The sequence below is a fragment of the Tachysurus fulvidraco genome, chromosome 1 (assembly GCF_022655615.1).
Source record: "Tachysurus fulvidraco isolate hzauxx_2018 chromosome 1, HZAU_PFXX_2.0, whole genome shotgun sequence".
Lineage (NCBI taxonomy): Eukaryota > Metazoa > Chordata > Actinopteri > Siluriformes > Bagridae > Tachysurus > Tachysurus fulvidraco.
The window spans coordinates 40,449,246-40,465,035 of record NC_062518.1 but is presented as its reverse complement, the minus strand read 5'-3'; the positions used below and the strand labels follow the sequence as shown (position 1 = coordinate 40,465,035).

Genomic DNA, 15,790 nt, shown 5'->3' with positions numbered 1-15,790 from the left:
TTTGCAGTTTACTATAACCTTGTTCACAGAAATATTATTTCATTATATTACTCCTGTGAAATAATTGTACATATTCACAGATGAGGCATAATGAGAGATTGCTGGACTTTATGTGAATAAAAGACACTGGGAAATGCAGACCTTAACTTAGGTCTTAATTTTTATTATATTCACCCATAAAAATAAATTTGTCTAGAGAAGTGAGAGACTGAAGGTCTGCATAATCATACAGCAGTTATGGTTTGTCCCTCACATTTTACTCACAAACTTACTATAACTATTATGTGATATTATAGAGATGATTACGTTAGTAAAGACTTCACATCCTGAACTGATTTATTTATAACAGAAACCCAGGAACTCACATCAAACCTTAAAGGAGATGTACTAACAGGTAACTCAGTGACTCTGAGTATAGACACATTTACTTTATCAGTAGTGACAGAGTTAAATCATTTATATGTGAGCAGATATACAGTCCTAAATCTAGTCCTTATATATATTCTGTATTTAATTTGTCATTACTTGTTTAATAAAAGTGAAATTAAATCATATATGGAAACAATAATTATTTTTGTATCTTAGCAACAGTCTTAAACCTGTGGTGACTATAAAGTTTGATATACTCATTTTTATTTTATTATTATTATTTTTTTTTAATTTGGAGCCTTTTTTGGCAAAAAATGTAATAAAATATATTTAATATAAGATAAATTCAGTGGAAGTGTTTAATAGAAGTGACATGACTTCATTCCTGTGACATCATTTAAGAGCTGTGGTCAGAAGTTTTATTGATTATTTGATTTAACCTTTTTTTAACGACGTAAATCTCACTGAGATTAAAAATCCCATATTTAAGAGACCTGTACAAGACATCAGCATGCCAAATTTCAACAAGCAAAACAGACAAGCAGTTATACAATAGAGTTAGCATAGCATCATAGCATCCCAAACGAGGGCTATCAAGTGTCACACATTGAGAGTGACAGTCATGCATTTCGGTCTTTTATCACGCTCTCCCGCCACACATCGTATTTCTCACTAAACGTACTGTTTATCAGCCGCAGCGCCCAAAATAATATTCCGCAGAGCCCAAAATGTATCAATCCGCACCGCTGTCTCTATGGAAGCGGGCAGGAAACAAGTGCGTCTCCCCTGGAATTCTTAGTCCAGCCTGTCACTTATCTGCCAATCAAAAAAAGAGGTTACACAATAGCCAATCAGAAAATAGCACTACTGTATCTGGGTAAGATTTAATGCAACAACCAATAAAAAAAGGCCTATCCTGGATTTGTTCACCATCACTTTGAGCACAGAGTAAGTCATGATCTCCTGTTTTAATGTTACAACAAATTCTTGTTTGACACAAACAATGACATTGTGACTGCTGTTAGAGACGTTTCCCAGATAATCAGCATCAGTTTTTCATGAGTGTCTGTAACTTAGCCAACAGTTTTACAGTCTGTTCACTGACAACACCTGATCAGAGTAAGTAATCTAGGTCAGTGGTCCTCAAACTGGGGGCCCTGAGATGGTGCCAGGGGGACACGGCTTTATGACATACATAAAATCGCATTCTGTGCACGCATTTGTGGATTGCATTCTGTGAATTTGTGGATTTGAAACATTTCTAACGTCAAGACATGCACAAGAATCCATAAATAAATAGGTTTTGTGGTGCTGACCAATCGTGGCACGGCCTACCTCCAACCAATCACGTTCTGATTTACTCGCACTATCACAGTGTAATATGTACTGCAAAATACGATTAAAAAAAAAAAAAAAAACATTTGTCGCAGATTCGAGCCCAATCAGGTAACCCTGTATGGATTGTAGCCAGCACCAAGGGTTAGTTCAATTCTGCTTTCTTTGGAAACGATTTCCGTATCATCAATGGTTCCAAGGGTAGTGTGAAGAGCGAGTAAATCAGAACGTGATTGGTTGGAGGTAGACCGTGCCACGATTGGTCAGCGCCACAAGACCGTTGTCCGATTGGCTGGAGTAGACTGTGGGCGGAGTCCACCTATTTGTGGATTCTTGTGCACGTCTTGACGTTAGAAATGTTTCAAATCCACAAATGCACAGAACGCAATCCACAAATGCGTGCAGTGATTCACAATTGCACAGAATGCAATTTATAAATGAGCAGGAAGCCATTCACAAATAAATACAATTAAATATATATTTATAAATATTTTTTTTTATTTGCAATTCCCATTTTATTTATTTGTGAATTTAATTTTGTATAGAACTACTTTAAACATGTATTTTATACGCACATAATGTTGATTTGTAAATTTGTCTGAGAAACACACAGTATGTTAGAGGCTCTGATTCCTGCCAAGAGTTCAGTTTTGTAAATCATCTTATTTACGTCTTAAATCATTTACTGATAATAAACCACATGAATAAAAGATTCACATCATGTAGTGACAAACTATTTCTCAAATGTTTACTCTGTATCTTAGTTTCTTATTATTATTGTAACTAGGCTACACTAATAAAATAACATAACATTAAGAAAAGATGTAGGTCTAGTTATTGTTTTTCTGAGATCAGTAACATCACAGAGACAAAAACAATACTTTACATTTTAAATCTGATTAGTGCAGTAAAGATTACATTATTTGTGTTTGTTCAGAAAAACCTAATCCTGAACTTACAACAGTATAAGATGTGTAAATATAATATATTATAAAATTTACTTAAGTAAATTCAGTAAAAGTGTTTGATAGAAATGACATGACTTCATTCATGTTTCATCGTACATGGGGAATCAGAATCCAACAGTAAATAGGTCATGTGTAGATTTACATTGTGTGTGTTTTTTTTTATCCAAATTAAAGAGAACCAAATCTAAAACAATAATAAACAAATTGTTTAGCTTCATCACAGAGACAGTAATAATGTTTCACTGTAGAAGTGATTAGTGTAGTAAAGACTACTTTACATTCTGAACTGTTTCATTTCTAACAGAAAAACCTAAACCTCAACTCACATCAAACCTTAAAGGAGATGTACTGACAGGAAACTCAGTGACTCTGTCCTGTACACTGACACCACAGTCTGCTGGATGGAAGTTTTACTGGTCCAAACCCACACAGAGCTCTGAGACTGAGACTGAAACACACCAGTACATCATCAGATCAGTTATTCTCTCTGATGGAGGTCAGTACAGGTGCAGAGCTGGAAGAGGAAACCCAGTCTTCTACACAGACTACAGTGATGAACTCTCTCTAACTGTTATTGGTGAGTAACAGACTTTGTGTTAAGTGATTCTGCACAACACTGAACATATAAACATGTGAATACAGTCAGAATATAGCAACATTTGCACATCTACTTACAGAGAAAACTTTCAGATAAATAATTGTATTAAAGTTAAAGAGAGACAGTGTGAACACGGCTGAGCAGGACTGGTGTGAGGTGAGCTGGTATATAAAAAAAGTGAAAAAACACTACTTTAACTTTGGTAGAAAATGTCAACAAAACCCGTAAAATGCTTTTAAGAAGATGTTCAGTCTGTAAAAGGGTCCTGATGAAGTTACTCTTTCAGAAACATCAAAATTTCGAGACCTGACTGATTGTGAATGAGTGAAGAGGACGAGGGTCGAATATTTATAGTGAATCACTCAATCTGATAGAACGTGAGATATTAGTGAGTTGTACGAGGAGTTCTGAATTAATTACAGGTGTGTGTGTGTGTGTGTGTGTGTGTGTGTGTGTGTGTGTGTGTGTGTGTGTGTGTGTGTGTTTGTTTCAGTACACGTGTAAAAAGACAATCAATTCAAATAATCAATTTATACTCAGTCATTCGATCTGTATCTTTTATGTTCAGTTTCTTGTTCACTTGCTGACATTCAGAATTTCTGAAGATGTCTCATCATACTAAAATAAACAGGATTATTATACACAAAGTATTTCAGACAATAAATTGTGTTGAAGATACAGTCTGTACAGAATCCTGATTATTTTTAGGTCTGAGTCTGTATTAAAATTGTGATCTACATTTACTTCATCAGTGGTGATTGTTGTCTGACAGAGTTTCATCATTTACATGTGAGCTGATATACTGTATCTACACTCTGAATGGTTATCTACAGAATAGAAACAGTAATGATTTGTTTGTTTCTTACAGAGAGTCCTAAACCTACAGTGACTATAAACCCTCATACTCAGGTGTTCATAGGAGAGGCTGTGACTTTCAGGTGTGATGTACAGAAAGGAAGAGACACTGAGTGGACGTACGACTGGTTTAAGGACAGTTACAGATTCTACCCATATTCCACAACTAAGGAGTTCAGCACCAGCTATGTTATGAATGGTCAATACACCTGCAGAGGGAGGAGGACAAGTGACTCTCAGATGTCAGAGATGAGTGATTCTGTTACACTCTCTGTATCAGGTGAGTCTGTTAATGAGTGTTATAACTTTTATGTAAAAAGTCTCACAAGTTTTAGATTTTGTTCCAGTTTGTATCATATGCAAAAAGTCTCATTATTATGATTTTAGGGCTGCTTCAATATTGCTATAACTCCCTCCAAACACACACAGACACAAGCGGTTCTCCAAAGACTGATTTATTTGAAGACTTTTCTCCAAATCCACTGTGAAAACTAAACAATATTAACAACAAAATAATCACATTAACTTGACAAAAAGTGAAATCAAATACAAAGTGACATTTTACAGACATACAATACAGAAATTAAAGCATGCTATGAGAAAGACAGAGTCTTTAATGCTTCCTTTTCTTCTTCTTCGGATTTATTGGCGGGTCGCATACCAACTTTATGGTGCATAGCGCCACCACCTGTCCTGGAGTGTGAAGTGATTTCAGTCTAGAAGTATGTCAAAAGATGTCTATATTCTATTTCTAAAGCACTATTCGGACGGGACGTGGGTAATATTAATTGGCCAATTCGCATGGGACAAGACATCTCAGTAAAACTAGCAGAAGTGGGAGGGGTAACTCGCTTTATGCACCACAGTAACCTCCTTCTTCTGCTTCCTTTTATCATGTGCGCAAACAGACAACATTGCACCTCCATGCTTGCAAAACGCAAAACCTTTAAACAGGAAATGACGGAATTTTACCGTACATATTTACAGCGGGTCTTTTCGGACGGGATTAGTTATACCTGAGGTAATTTTTCCAGACCTTTTTACAGAAGGTAAAATACACCGTAATCTTCATTGACATTGTCCGTAATGATTACCGAGATGGCACATTTGGACGGGACTAAAATCACAGAGAAGCTCTGGTAATAATTACTTTACCCCCACGTCCCCACGTAGAACTAATCCCGTCCGAATAGTGCTTAAGACCACTATGCTTAATGAATTTTAAAACAAACCTTACAATTTTCCTGGATCCAGGATTTAATAGGCTATTGATTGTAAATACTTTGCAACCTATTCCCTGAAGCTCTCTTATTAACTTATTCCTTTCCAGATCATACTTGGGGCAGATCAACTGTTACTTGGCATTTACTTTCGTTGGCATAATTTGCATAATCTCGTAATATGTTTCCCTATAATATCTCTACTTAAGTTTAGTGTTATATTACTTTGTCTTACGGTTTTATTTATATATTATATAAATGCCTTCCCGTTTTACACTCATTCCAATTCATTTGCCATTTCTGGTTACAAGCTTCTTTAATGATACTTTTCCCTTCCATGCTACTTAATGCAACAGTAATATTGGGGAAGTTCAGTTTAGGTGACTCTTTAGCCATTCTATCCGATCTTTCATTTCCTGGTATATCTGCGTGAGCTGGTACCCACACAAATGTAATTATTGTTCCAATTTGCCTTAGTCTATACAAAATGTTCAATATTGCTAAGTTAGTAGGCTTATAAGTGATGCCATAGAATCTGAACATCACCTCTTCCACCCAAATAAGTGCCATCTGAATTGCCACCAGTTCAGCAGTGTATACTGAGGTCCCATCGGTTAATCTCCCATATTTTCCTATATTAAATTCAGGAACATAAAATGCTGATCCAGTACGACCTATCTCTGGGTTTCTTGATCCATCTCTGTAAATTGGGAGAAATGAAAAATATTGACATTTCTAATATATTCAATTGTATAGTTCTTAATATCAAAATTTCCTTTTTTAACACTCTAATGAATTAGTAAATCAACTCCAGGTTGGCTAAAAAACCACGGGGGTATTGGGGAAATAGTTGCCGTTAATGAGAATGATATGTTATCTAGCGACATTCCTGAAGCCCACTCCTTTGCTTTCCAAGCAAAACCATTTCCTGTTAAGTTTGTAGTCTCCCAACCCCCTCAATAATTGCTTTAGTACAATGTTCATGTTTATGCCCTTGTAAACTGATCCAGTAAGCAACAGCTAATTTTTGGCATCTTAATTCTAATGGGTACTCTCCTGTTTCCACTTGCAATGCTGAGATTGGAGTTGTTTTAATTGCTCCTGTAATACCTCTCAATGCTCGTGCCTGAATTAAGTCTAAACTTTTAAGCATACTATGTGATGCCGATCCATATATAATACATCCATAATCCAAAACGGATCTTAAGAGAGTACAATATATGTTGATTATAGATTGTTTATCAGTTCCCCATTCCTGGCCTACTATACATCTCATTAAATTCAGTATTTTGCTGCATTTCTCTTCAATATATCTGACATGAATTTTCCATGTTAATTTGGAGTCAAACCATAAACCTTAATATTTAAATTTTGATACCCTTTCTAATGGCTGTTTATACAAATAAAGTTACATTTTTTCTGCAATCCTCTGACAACAATGTTTTGGATATAGAAAATCTAAATCCCCATTCCAATGACCAATTCTGTACAATCTCAGTTGCTTCTTGAATTTTTTTCACTATATATTTGACGTTTCTTCCCCTCTTCCACATTGCTCCATCATCTGCACATGAAGCTGTTTTAATTCCTGGATGAATTCCTTCGAATACATCATTAATCATTATGTTAAGTATAGGACTAATGGCACTTCCCTGTGGTGTTCCATTTTCTACCGTCACCATCTCAGAAATTGTGTTTCCTACTTTGACTTGCATTGATCGTCCGAATAAGAAACATAACACCAAATTATAAAATCTTTCTTCAATTCCCATTCTTTGCAACTTTAACAGCAATCCTTCTCTCCAAATCATATCGTATGCTTTTTGATGTCAAAGTATACTGCCACTAACACCTCTTTCATTGCTAGTGCCTTTTTAACATCAGTTTCTAATCTAATTAGTGCATCTAGGGTGGATCTACCTGGTCAAAAACCATACTCATGAGGAGCCATTAATCCTTTGCTTTCCAATACATAATATAGTTCATTAACGATCATTTTTCCATTACTTTACAGAGGTTAGACGTCAGAGCTATCGGCCTATAATTTCCAGCTATAGTAGCATCTTTCCCTGGTTTGTGAAACAGGATTACAATTGCTTGTTTCCATGATAGCGGTAATTTACCTTCCCTCCAGATTTTGTTAAAAAGATCTAAAATTACTTTAAGTATTATGTCTTCCATCTGTTTAATCATGATATAGCAGATTCTATCTTTCCCAGGAGCAGTACTTCTAATCCTCATTAAGACTCTTTTAGGTTCCCACAAATTAAAGGCAGCATCCAAAGCTGTTTTACTATCCTTTTTTTTTTTTTAAATATCTTGATTTTGCTTTAATATTTCTTCTCTCAGTCTCTTGTAATTTATTCCTAGGTTATCTGAGCTGTGTGCCTTTTGAAAGGTGGAAGCTAACATTTCCGCTTTATCTTCTTGCGTCACTGCTGTTTTCCCTTCATCTACTGTACTAGTACTGGTATATTCTGAGTTCTGTAAACCCCAACCATTTTTTGAGGACTTGTTTTATTATCTTCCTTGCCTGAGCCTGTTTCTTCTGATAACTAATTAACGTTATAGGTATTAAAGTTTTCTTAAGCTCTCTAAAAGCCTTATTTCTATCTTTAACAGCTTTTGTGCATTCATCATTCCACCATGGAACAATTTTCAATCTTACTTTACCTTCTGCTTTAGGAATGGATTCTTCAGCTGCATTTGTAATAATTGTAATTAATCGATCAGAACACAAATCTATATCATCATCTAAGCTATAATTCACCATTACATCAATACATAACCTGTTAAATTTATCCCAATCGGCTTCATCAAATCTCCATCTACTTGGCATTGTTTTATTTTCTTGATAAATTTCCAATTCCTCATTGCATAATATTGGGAAATGATCACTTCCCAATGTAGATTGCTCTAGTACTTCCCATTTATATTCTAAAGCTTTAGTTCCAGAGACTATTGTTAGATCAATACATGACATTGAAGAATCCCTTATATTGAATCTAGTACCCTTCCCGTTATTTAAACTCACTAAAGCATATTCCTCCATAAACTCTTCTACTACCCTACCATTATTATCTGTGTAAGTACTACCCCAAAGTGAAATATGCACATTAAAATCCCCACACCATATCAAATTTCCCATATGATAAATTCCCAATTTATCATATTTAGATCATCTAAAGTTAACTGATTACAAGGATTATAGAAGTTTACCACCTTTAATCCCCCTTCCTGAGTCCACACCTCTACAACACATTCCCCTAAGATATCTATTACTATTTCTCTATAAGTCACCCCGTCTTTAACAAATGTCCCACATCCTCCTCCATTTGTACCAACTCTATCCTTTCTAACCAATTTGTAACCCGGAATACAAAAGTTTAACTGTGGACAAAGCCAAGTCTCCTGAATACATATAATGTCTAGTAAAACTGCTAGCTGGTACACAAATCTTCCTCCTCTCCCTTGTCCTGGTACTTGTCTTCCCTCTTGCAGGCATTTCTCTCTCTCTCTCTCTCTCTCTCTCTCTCTCTCTCTCTCTCTCTCTCTCTCTCTCTCTCTCTCTGTCTCTGTCTCTGTCTCTGTCTCTGTCTCTGTGTTGCTCTATATTGTTCCTTTTCCACACAAGATCAGCCCAATCTTGTTGAATCAGCTGTGATTTATATATTTGCGTAACTGCAATAAGCTGTTTCTCATTAGCAATAGAATAAAATACAGGAAATATATTTGTGTTTCAATTCACAATATGAACAGCTGTTCACTTTTTAGCCTATACAAGTTATGTTTAGAACATGATGTTATCTGTTCTGACATACAGTGTGAAAGCATTTGTAAATTTGACTGTAAAATTACATTGTTTTGGTCTTGGTTGAGCTTGTGTGTAAAAGAAGTTCAAGCATTTTAAATTGGTGTTAACTGTATGCATTTTGTATCAAAGCAACAAGAAATGTGTTAATTGTATAGCCTACGATGTTGTGCTAACCGCGTTAAGAGTTTAGGAAACTTGTTAAATGTATTAAAAAAAAACTGTTAGCGATTGTTAAACAAATAGCGATTGTAAAAAACTGTAAAGAAATTAATAAAAGGCCAATTAATCATGTATATTTTCTAGAAAAAGAGCACTCAGAAATTAATTTTAATAAAAGAAACAAAAACAGATTTAACATTTTAAGCATGTATCAATTGACCAATAACCATTTATTTATTACAACATCCTTATGTATTTTTAACTGGGCTGGAAACAGAAGAATAGGCTACACTAGTAATGTAACATAATATTAAGAAAAGATGGAGGTCTAGTTATTGTTTTTCTGAGACCAGTAACATCACAGAGACAGAAACAATGCTTTACATTTTATAACTGATTAGTGCAGTAAAGATTACATTACTGAACTGTGTGTTTCTTCTCTAACAGAAAACTGAACTCACAACATTATAAGATGTGTAAAAGTGTAAATATAACTGGATAAATTCAGTGGAAGTGTTTGAAAGAAGCGACATGGCTTCATTTATATGGCATCATTTAAGAGGTGTGGTCAGAGGTTTTACTGATTATTTGATTTAACCTTTATTTAACCAGGTAAAATCTTACTGAGATTAAAAATCCCATTTTCAAGAGACCTGGGCAAGACATCAGCATGCCAAATTTCAACAAGCAAAACAGACAAGCAGTTATACAATAGAGTTAGCATAGCATCATAGCATCCCAAAATGTTGATCTAAAAATTTATTCAATTTATTACTTTTTTTTCTAGTAAAGTTTATACTCTCAAGATTTTTTTAAGCCCACACACAAAGCATAATATGATTCATAGCCGTCATACTATTTGAAACAAAATTTGTAGTAAACTGACCTAGGTGGCGCTAGACCAGTTTTTCCCTTACATTTAGACACTTCCCTTTCTTCACTGGGGTAATATTTTCCAAAACAAATATTGCACAAAAATCCCCAAAAGGTCCAAGGAACTGGAATCTGTAAGCCTTTTAATCCAAAACGCTTTGGTCGCCTCGCAAATATTCCGTTTGTAATCCGAAAACTGGAAACAGTAGTGCGCCACCATCTTGTTTTTCGGCTCTAACTTTACATCATTTGTGGGAACCCTCATTTGACTGACAATTGCTCCTTCCAATAGCAATGAAATGGTCCGGGACCTCTACAGCTCTTTAGCCAATAAGGAGACAATTCCAACGGTATGCAACATGTCTCTGAGGCCTCAGGCTGCGCAAAAAAGTTGCGCAAAGGATTTATTGCGCATTTCTCGACTTTTTCACACTCTCACAGCTCAGCATGTCAGGTTACAGGCCTTTTTTCACAGCAGACTTGCAGACAGAGAGGCTCTGTTTGTTTTAGGCCTTTTAAACTGAGCATGCAGTCTTTTAATTCAAAGTTATACAGTAAACAAGTACACAAGAAACACATGACCAGACGACCATGTCCGTAGAAAAATATTTTTATTGAAGCCATTTTTGGGTCTTTTGACTTGAATTTTTTTTGGTGAAAGCCAAGACATGTGGCTATGACCCTCAGTTGTTATTTGGTTCCTAACATGTTCCAGAGAAATAAGATTAATCAGTTTATCAGGTAAACAACTCAGGCGGAAATCAAAACCTTGCATTCTAGCCTCTGTAACTTGCCAGTAAGGCTTAGAATCAATGACACTTGAAACTAGAGAATCTCTTCTTTCCAATGAGACCAGGCTCACCCCTGTGTGTCAAAGTATGTGGGAGCTGTACCACTTTGTGTTGGGTAGGTCATGTAGGCGAAAAACCTGCAATAGGGGCGAGAGCCTTAAGAGGTTTAAATGACTGAATCAGATTTTTTTTTTTAAAGAAAGAAAGAAAAAGAAAAGAATAAGTCATTAATGTGTGTAATATGGTTCAGAATTTGAGACAATTTATTAAAGATGAGGAAAATAAATTCACTGGGGCCTTCAGTGACCTTTATATATCAGTTCTATGTTTATTTATTTTTAAACAATTTTCTGCATATAAACAATGTGGAACTTTTACAAATAAACAAAAAAAAACTTTTACAAATAAACACTGTAACTAAGTGCTTAATTAGACACAAAGATTAAATTAATGGTTTTGTTGTAAAAGTGGATCAAATACATCTCTTCATTTTATATCAACAGGAAAACCCAAACCGACTGTGATTGTAACTCGTCAGCGCTCCATCTACACTGGAGACACTGTTACTCTGAGATGTAATCTGGTGTCCACTGGATGGACTTTTCTCTGGTACAAAGATCAGAAATTGAATTACATTAGAGACTCAGACACCAACACACACACTGTGAAAGTCTCTAATGAAGGAAAAGTAAATTACTACTGTAAAGCACACAGAGGAAACTACTACTACCGACAGTACTATGTCTACAACACAGAGATGAGTGAACCAGCCACAATTACAGTGAGAGGTGTGTCATGTTTTCTACTTTTACACTACAGGTTTAATGTTAGGAAGACAATGAAAACCTGATTATTTTAATGTTTTAATAATTATTTGTAATAATATAAGTATATAATATATTTACTTGATTCTGGATATGTTTACATTTTTGTGATCTTTCTATAGCAAGACCAAAGCCTGAAGTGAAAGTACAGCCAGATGACCATGGCATTGTGTTTACTGGAGAAACTGTCACTTTCTCATGTGTGATAAATACTGGAGGATCCTGGGTGTATCACTGGTTCAGGGATAATAATGAACTCAGTGATGCTAAAGGAAAGAAAATCTACATAATCAGTGATGTTAAAGAGTCTCATAAAGGTTTTTACACATGTAAAGGATCACAGACATCAGACCCACAATACACAGAGACTAGTGATGCTGTTAAACTGACTGTGTCAGGTGAGTGTGTTTTATGTCACATATTGTCTGTTTCTGTAACATCGTGGGTGTCTTTCAGACAAACCTGCAGCCACCAACACGCCTCTTTATAGGCTCTCGGTCACGTAGCTGCAATTAGCGCAACTCGTGACACGTGTTCACGACAGAGTGTGTGTCAGAGTAGAGCGGAGATACTTATCGGAGTCTGTAGCGCTCTAACAGCTTATATATACTGCATACACACTAATAGGAGTTAGGAAAAGAAATTCCGATTGAGTTTCAGCGCGGCGAGACGTATTGGAGCGGTATAATAAGCACTAAGAGGTTGAAATGAAGAAGATTTTGATTGAGTTTCAGAGCGGTAACCTGTATCGGAGCACACCTCACTCTGAGAGGTAATTTTCCATGGAGAAAGGAGTTAACACTTCTGTGCTCGTCCCCGGATGTTTATTCTGTACCTGCCTGCTGTAGCGGTAGAGATAAAGTCCCACGATTGAACCCCGGACTTTGGACTTTCACCATCATCACAGGCATTTCACCTTCATTTATTATTTTTTGGGTCATAAATAATTATATATATATAGTCACAATCAAACCCCATGCACTTTCCCCTTTATATTTATACCGTTTTAAATCCCGTCATTACTCGCTATCTGATCCGGACACCTGTCTGATTCACTATACACTACTCAAGTGGATAAAGGGCCTGATCCTATTCTCCCTCCTCCAAGTGGAACCGGAATCCCCCCTGTAACAGTTTCATTAACAATAAAAAGTGCATTTTGTATAGAACATGTATTTTATACACACATAATGCTGATTTGTAAATTTGTCTGATAAACATACAGTATGTTAGAAGCTGATTCCTGCCAAGAATTCACTTATATCATTTAGAATCAGAATCAAGTTTATTGTCCAAGTGTGTTCACGCACAAGGAATTTAGTTCCAGCTCTCTCTCTCTCACTCATTTTCTACCGCTTATCCGAACTACCTCAGGTCACAGGGAGACTGTGCCTATCTCATGCGTCATCGGGCATCAAGGCAGGATACACCCTGGATGGAGTTCCAGCTATTTACTAATAATAAACCACACAACTCTGTTTCTTAGTTCCGTATTACTTTAACTAGGCTATACTAATAAATTAACATAATAGTAAGAAAAGATGTAGACCTGTTTATTGGTTTTCTGAGACCAGTAACATCACAGAGACAGAAAAAATGCTTTACATTTTATATCTGATTAGTGCAGTAAAAATTACATTACTGCTGAACTGTGTGTTTCTTCTCTAACAGAAAAAACCTAAAACAGAACTCATAACAGTATAAGATGTGTAAATGTGTAAGAATAAATTATAAAATTTATTGAAGTAAATTCAGTAAAAGTGTTTGATAGAAATGACATGACTTCATTCATGTTTCATTGTACATGGGGAATCAGAAACAGTAAATACAGTAGGTCATGTGTAGATTTGCATTTTGTTTTATTTTTCTATCCAAATTAAACAGAACTAAGTCTAAAAGAATAATAAACAAGTTGTTTAGCCTCATCACAGAGACAGTAATAATGTTTCACTGTAGAAGTGATTAGTGTAGTAAAGACTACTTCACATTCTGAACTGTTTCATTTCTAACAGAAAAACCTAAACCTCAACTCACATCAAGCCTTAAAGGAGATGTACTGAGAGGAAACTCAGTGACTCTGTACTGTACACTGACACCACAGTCTGCTGGATGGAAGTTTTACTGGTCCAAACCCACACAGAGCTCTGAGACTGAGACTGAAAGACACCAGTACATCATCAGATCAGTTAGAGTCTCTGATGGAGGTCAGTACAGGTGCAGAGCTGGAAGAGGAAACCCAGTCTACTACACAGACTACAGTAATGAACTCTCACTAACTGTTATTGGTGAGTAAGAGACTTTGAGTTAAGTGAGTCTGTACAACACTGAACATATAAACATGTGAATACAGTCAGAATATAGCAACATTTACACAGATACTTACAGAGAAAACTTTCAACTCTTTTTATTAAATTTATTATTTTTATTTTTATTACTTTCAGATAAATCATTTTATTAAAGTTAAAGAGAGACAGTCTGAACACGGCTGAGCAGGACTGGTGTGAGATGAGCTGGAAATAAAGTGACAAAACACTTGTTTAACTTCGGTAGAAAGCTGTTAAACTGTGTTAAGATGCTGCTCAGAGGCTGTAAAAAGGCTTGATGAAGTTACTGCTTCAGTAACATCAAAATGGTGCCAGACGAAGAGGATGAGGGTCCAACTTTTATAGTGAATAACAGACTCTGATAGAATGAGAGATATTAGAGAGTGAGTGTATATGAGGAGTTATGAACTAATTACAAGTGTGTGTGTGTGTGTGTGTGTGTGTGTGTGTGTGTGTGTGTGTGTGTGTGTGTGTGTGTGTGTCTTTCCATTCAGTACACATGTAAAAAGACAATGAAATCAAATAAACAATTTATACACAGTTATTTGATCTGTATATACATCTCAGAATTGCTGAAGATGTCTCATCTTATGAGGATAAACAGGATTATTAAACAAAAAGTATTTCAGACAATAAATTATGTTGAAGATACAGTCTGTACAGAATCCTGATTATTTTTAGGTCTGAGTCTGTATTAAAATTGTGATCTACATTTACTTCATCAGTGGTGATTGTTGTCTGACAGAGTTTCATCATTTACATGTGAGCTGATATACTGTATCTACACTCTGAATGGTTATCTACAGAATAGAAACAGTAATGATTTGTTTGTTTCTTACAGAGAGTCCTAAACCTACAGTGACTATAAACCCTGATACTCAGGTGTTCATAGGAGAGACTGTGACTTTCAGGTGTGATGTAGAGGAAGGAAGAGACACTGAGTGGACGTACGGCTGGTTTAGGGACAGTAACACATTCTACCCAAATCCCACAAAAAAGGAGTTCAGCATCAGGTCTGTTACAGTCTCACATCGTGGTCAATACACCTGCAGAGGGAGGAGGACAAGTGACTCTCAGATGTCAGAGATGAGTGATCCTGTTACACTCTCTGTATCAGGTGAGTCTGTTAATGAATGTTATAACTTTTATGTAAAAAGTCTCAGTAATGTCTCAAAAAGTTTTAGATTTAGTTCCAGTTTGTATCACATGCAAAAAAGTCTAATTATGATGATTTTATAACTTTATTTTTTCTTTTTCTTTTTTTTCTAATTTTAAGTAATACACCTAATATTTCATTTGAATCTGTTATGATTTTATATTGAAAATATATTTTAAAGTTTCACTGCTGTGCTTTTAAAACAACAATTTTGCTTTACATTTTCTTATTTAAAAATAACTGATTCTTTTGATTTATAAAGAATCACTACAACATATTAGATATGCTGATGCTGTGACATTTTTTCTGGGCTATTACTTAAATTGTTAAAAAGAAACCTGACATTTATGAGCCACCCATAATTCTTCACCTAATATTAATCTGAATCTGTTATGATTTTATATTGAAAATAGATTCACTAAGTTTCACTGCTGTCATTTACAGAAACTATTTAAATTATTGAATGAGATTTTAAAATAAAACTAATGTCTGCAGTATGGCTCA

At 35.4% G+C, this 15,790-nt stretch overlaps 2 protein-coding genes across 2 annotated transcripts in view; one reads left to right on the top strand and one right to left on the bottom strand.

Annotated features, from left to right (window-relative positions):
* The window catches only part of LOC113645368 (titin-like), a 1,056,738-nt gene that overhangs the window by 891,588 nt on the left and 149,360 nt on the right, over positions 1-15,790 (top strand). The window contains exons 51-56 of the mRNA XM_047818848.1: positions 2,977-3,249; positions 4,139-4,405; positions 11,486-11,770; positions 11,929-12,204; positions 13,819-14,091; positions 14,972-15,247. Of these exons, the coding sequence (XP_047674804.1) occupies positions 2,977-3,249; positions 4,139-4,405; positions 11,486-11,770; positions 11,929-12,204; positions 13,819-14,091; positions 14,972-15,247 (1,650 nt within the window). The remainder of the gene's footprint in view (positions 1-2,976; positions 3,250-4,138; positions 4,406-11,485; positions 11,771-11,928; positions 12,205-13,818; positions 14,092-14,971; positions 15,248-15,790) is intronic.
* The window catches only part of LOC113643804 (immunoglobulin superfamily member 1-like), a 789,004-nt gene that overhangs the window by 700,838 nt on the left and 72,376 nt on the right, over positions 1-15,790 (bottom strand). The gene's annotated exons all lie outside the window — the stretch shown is intronic.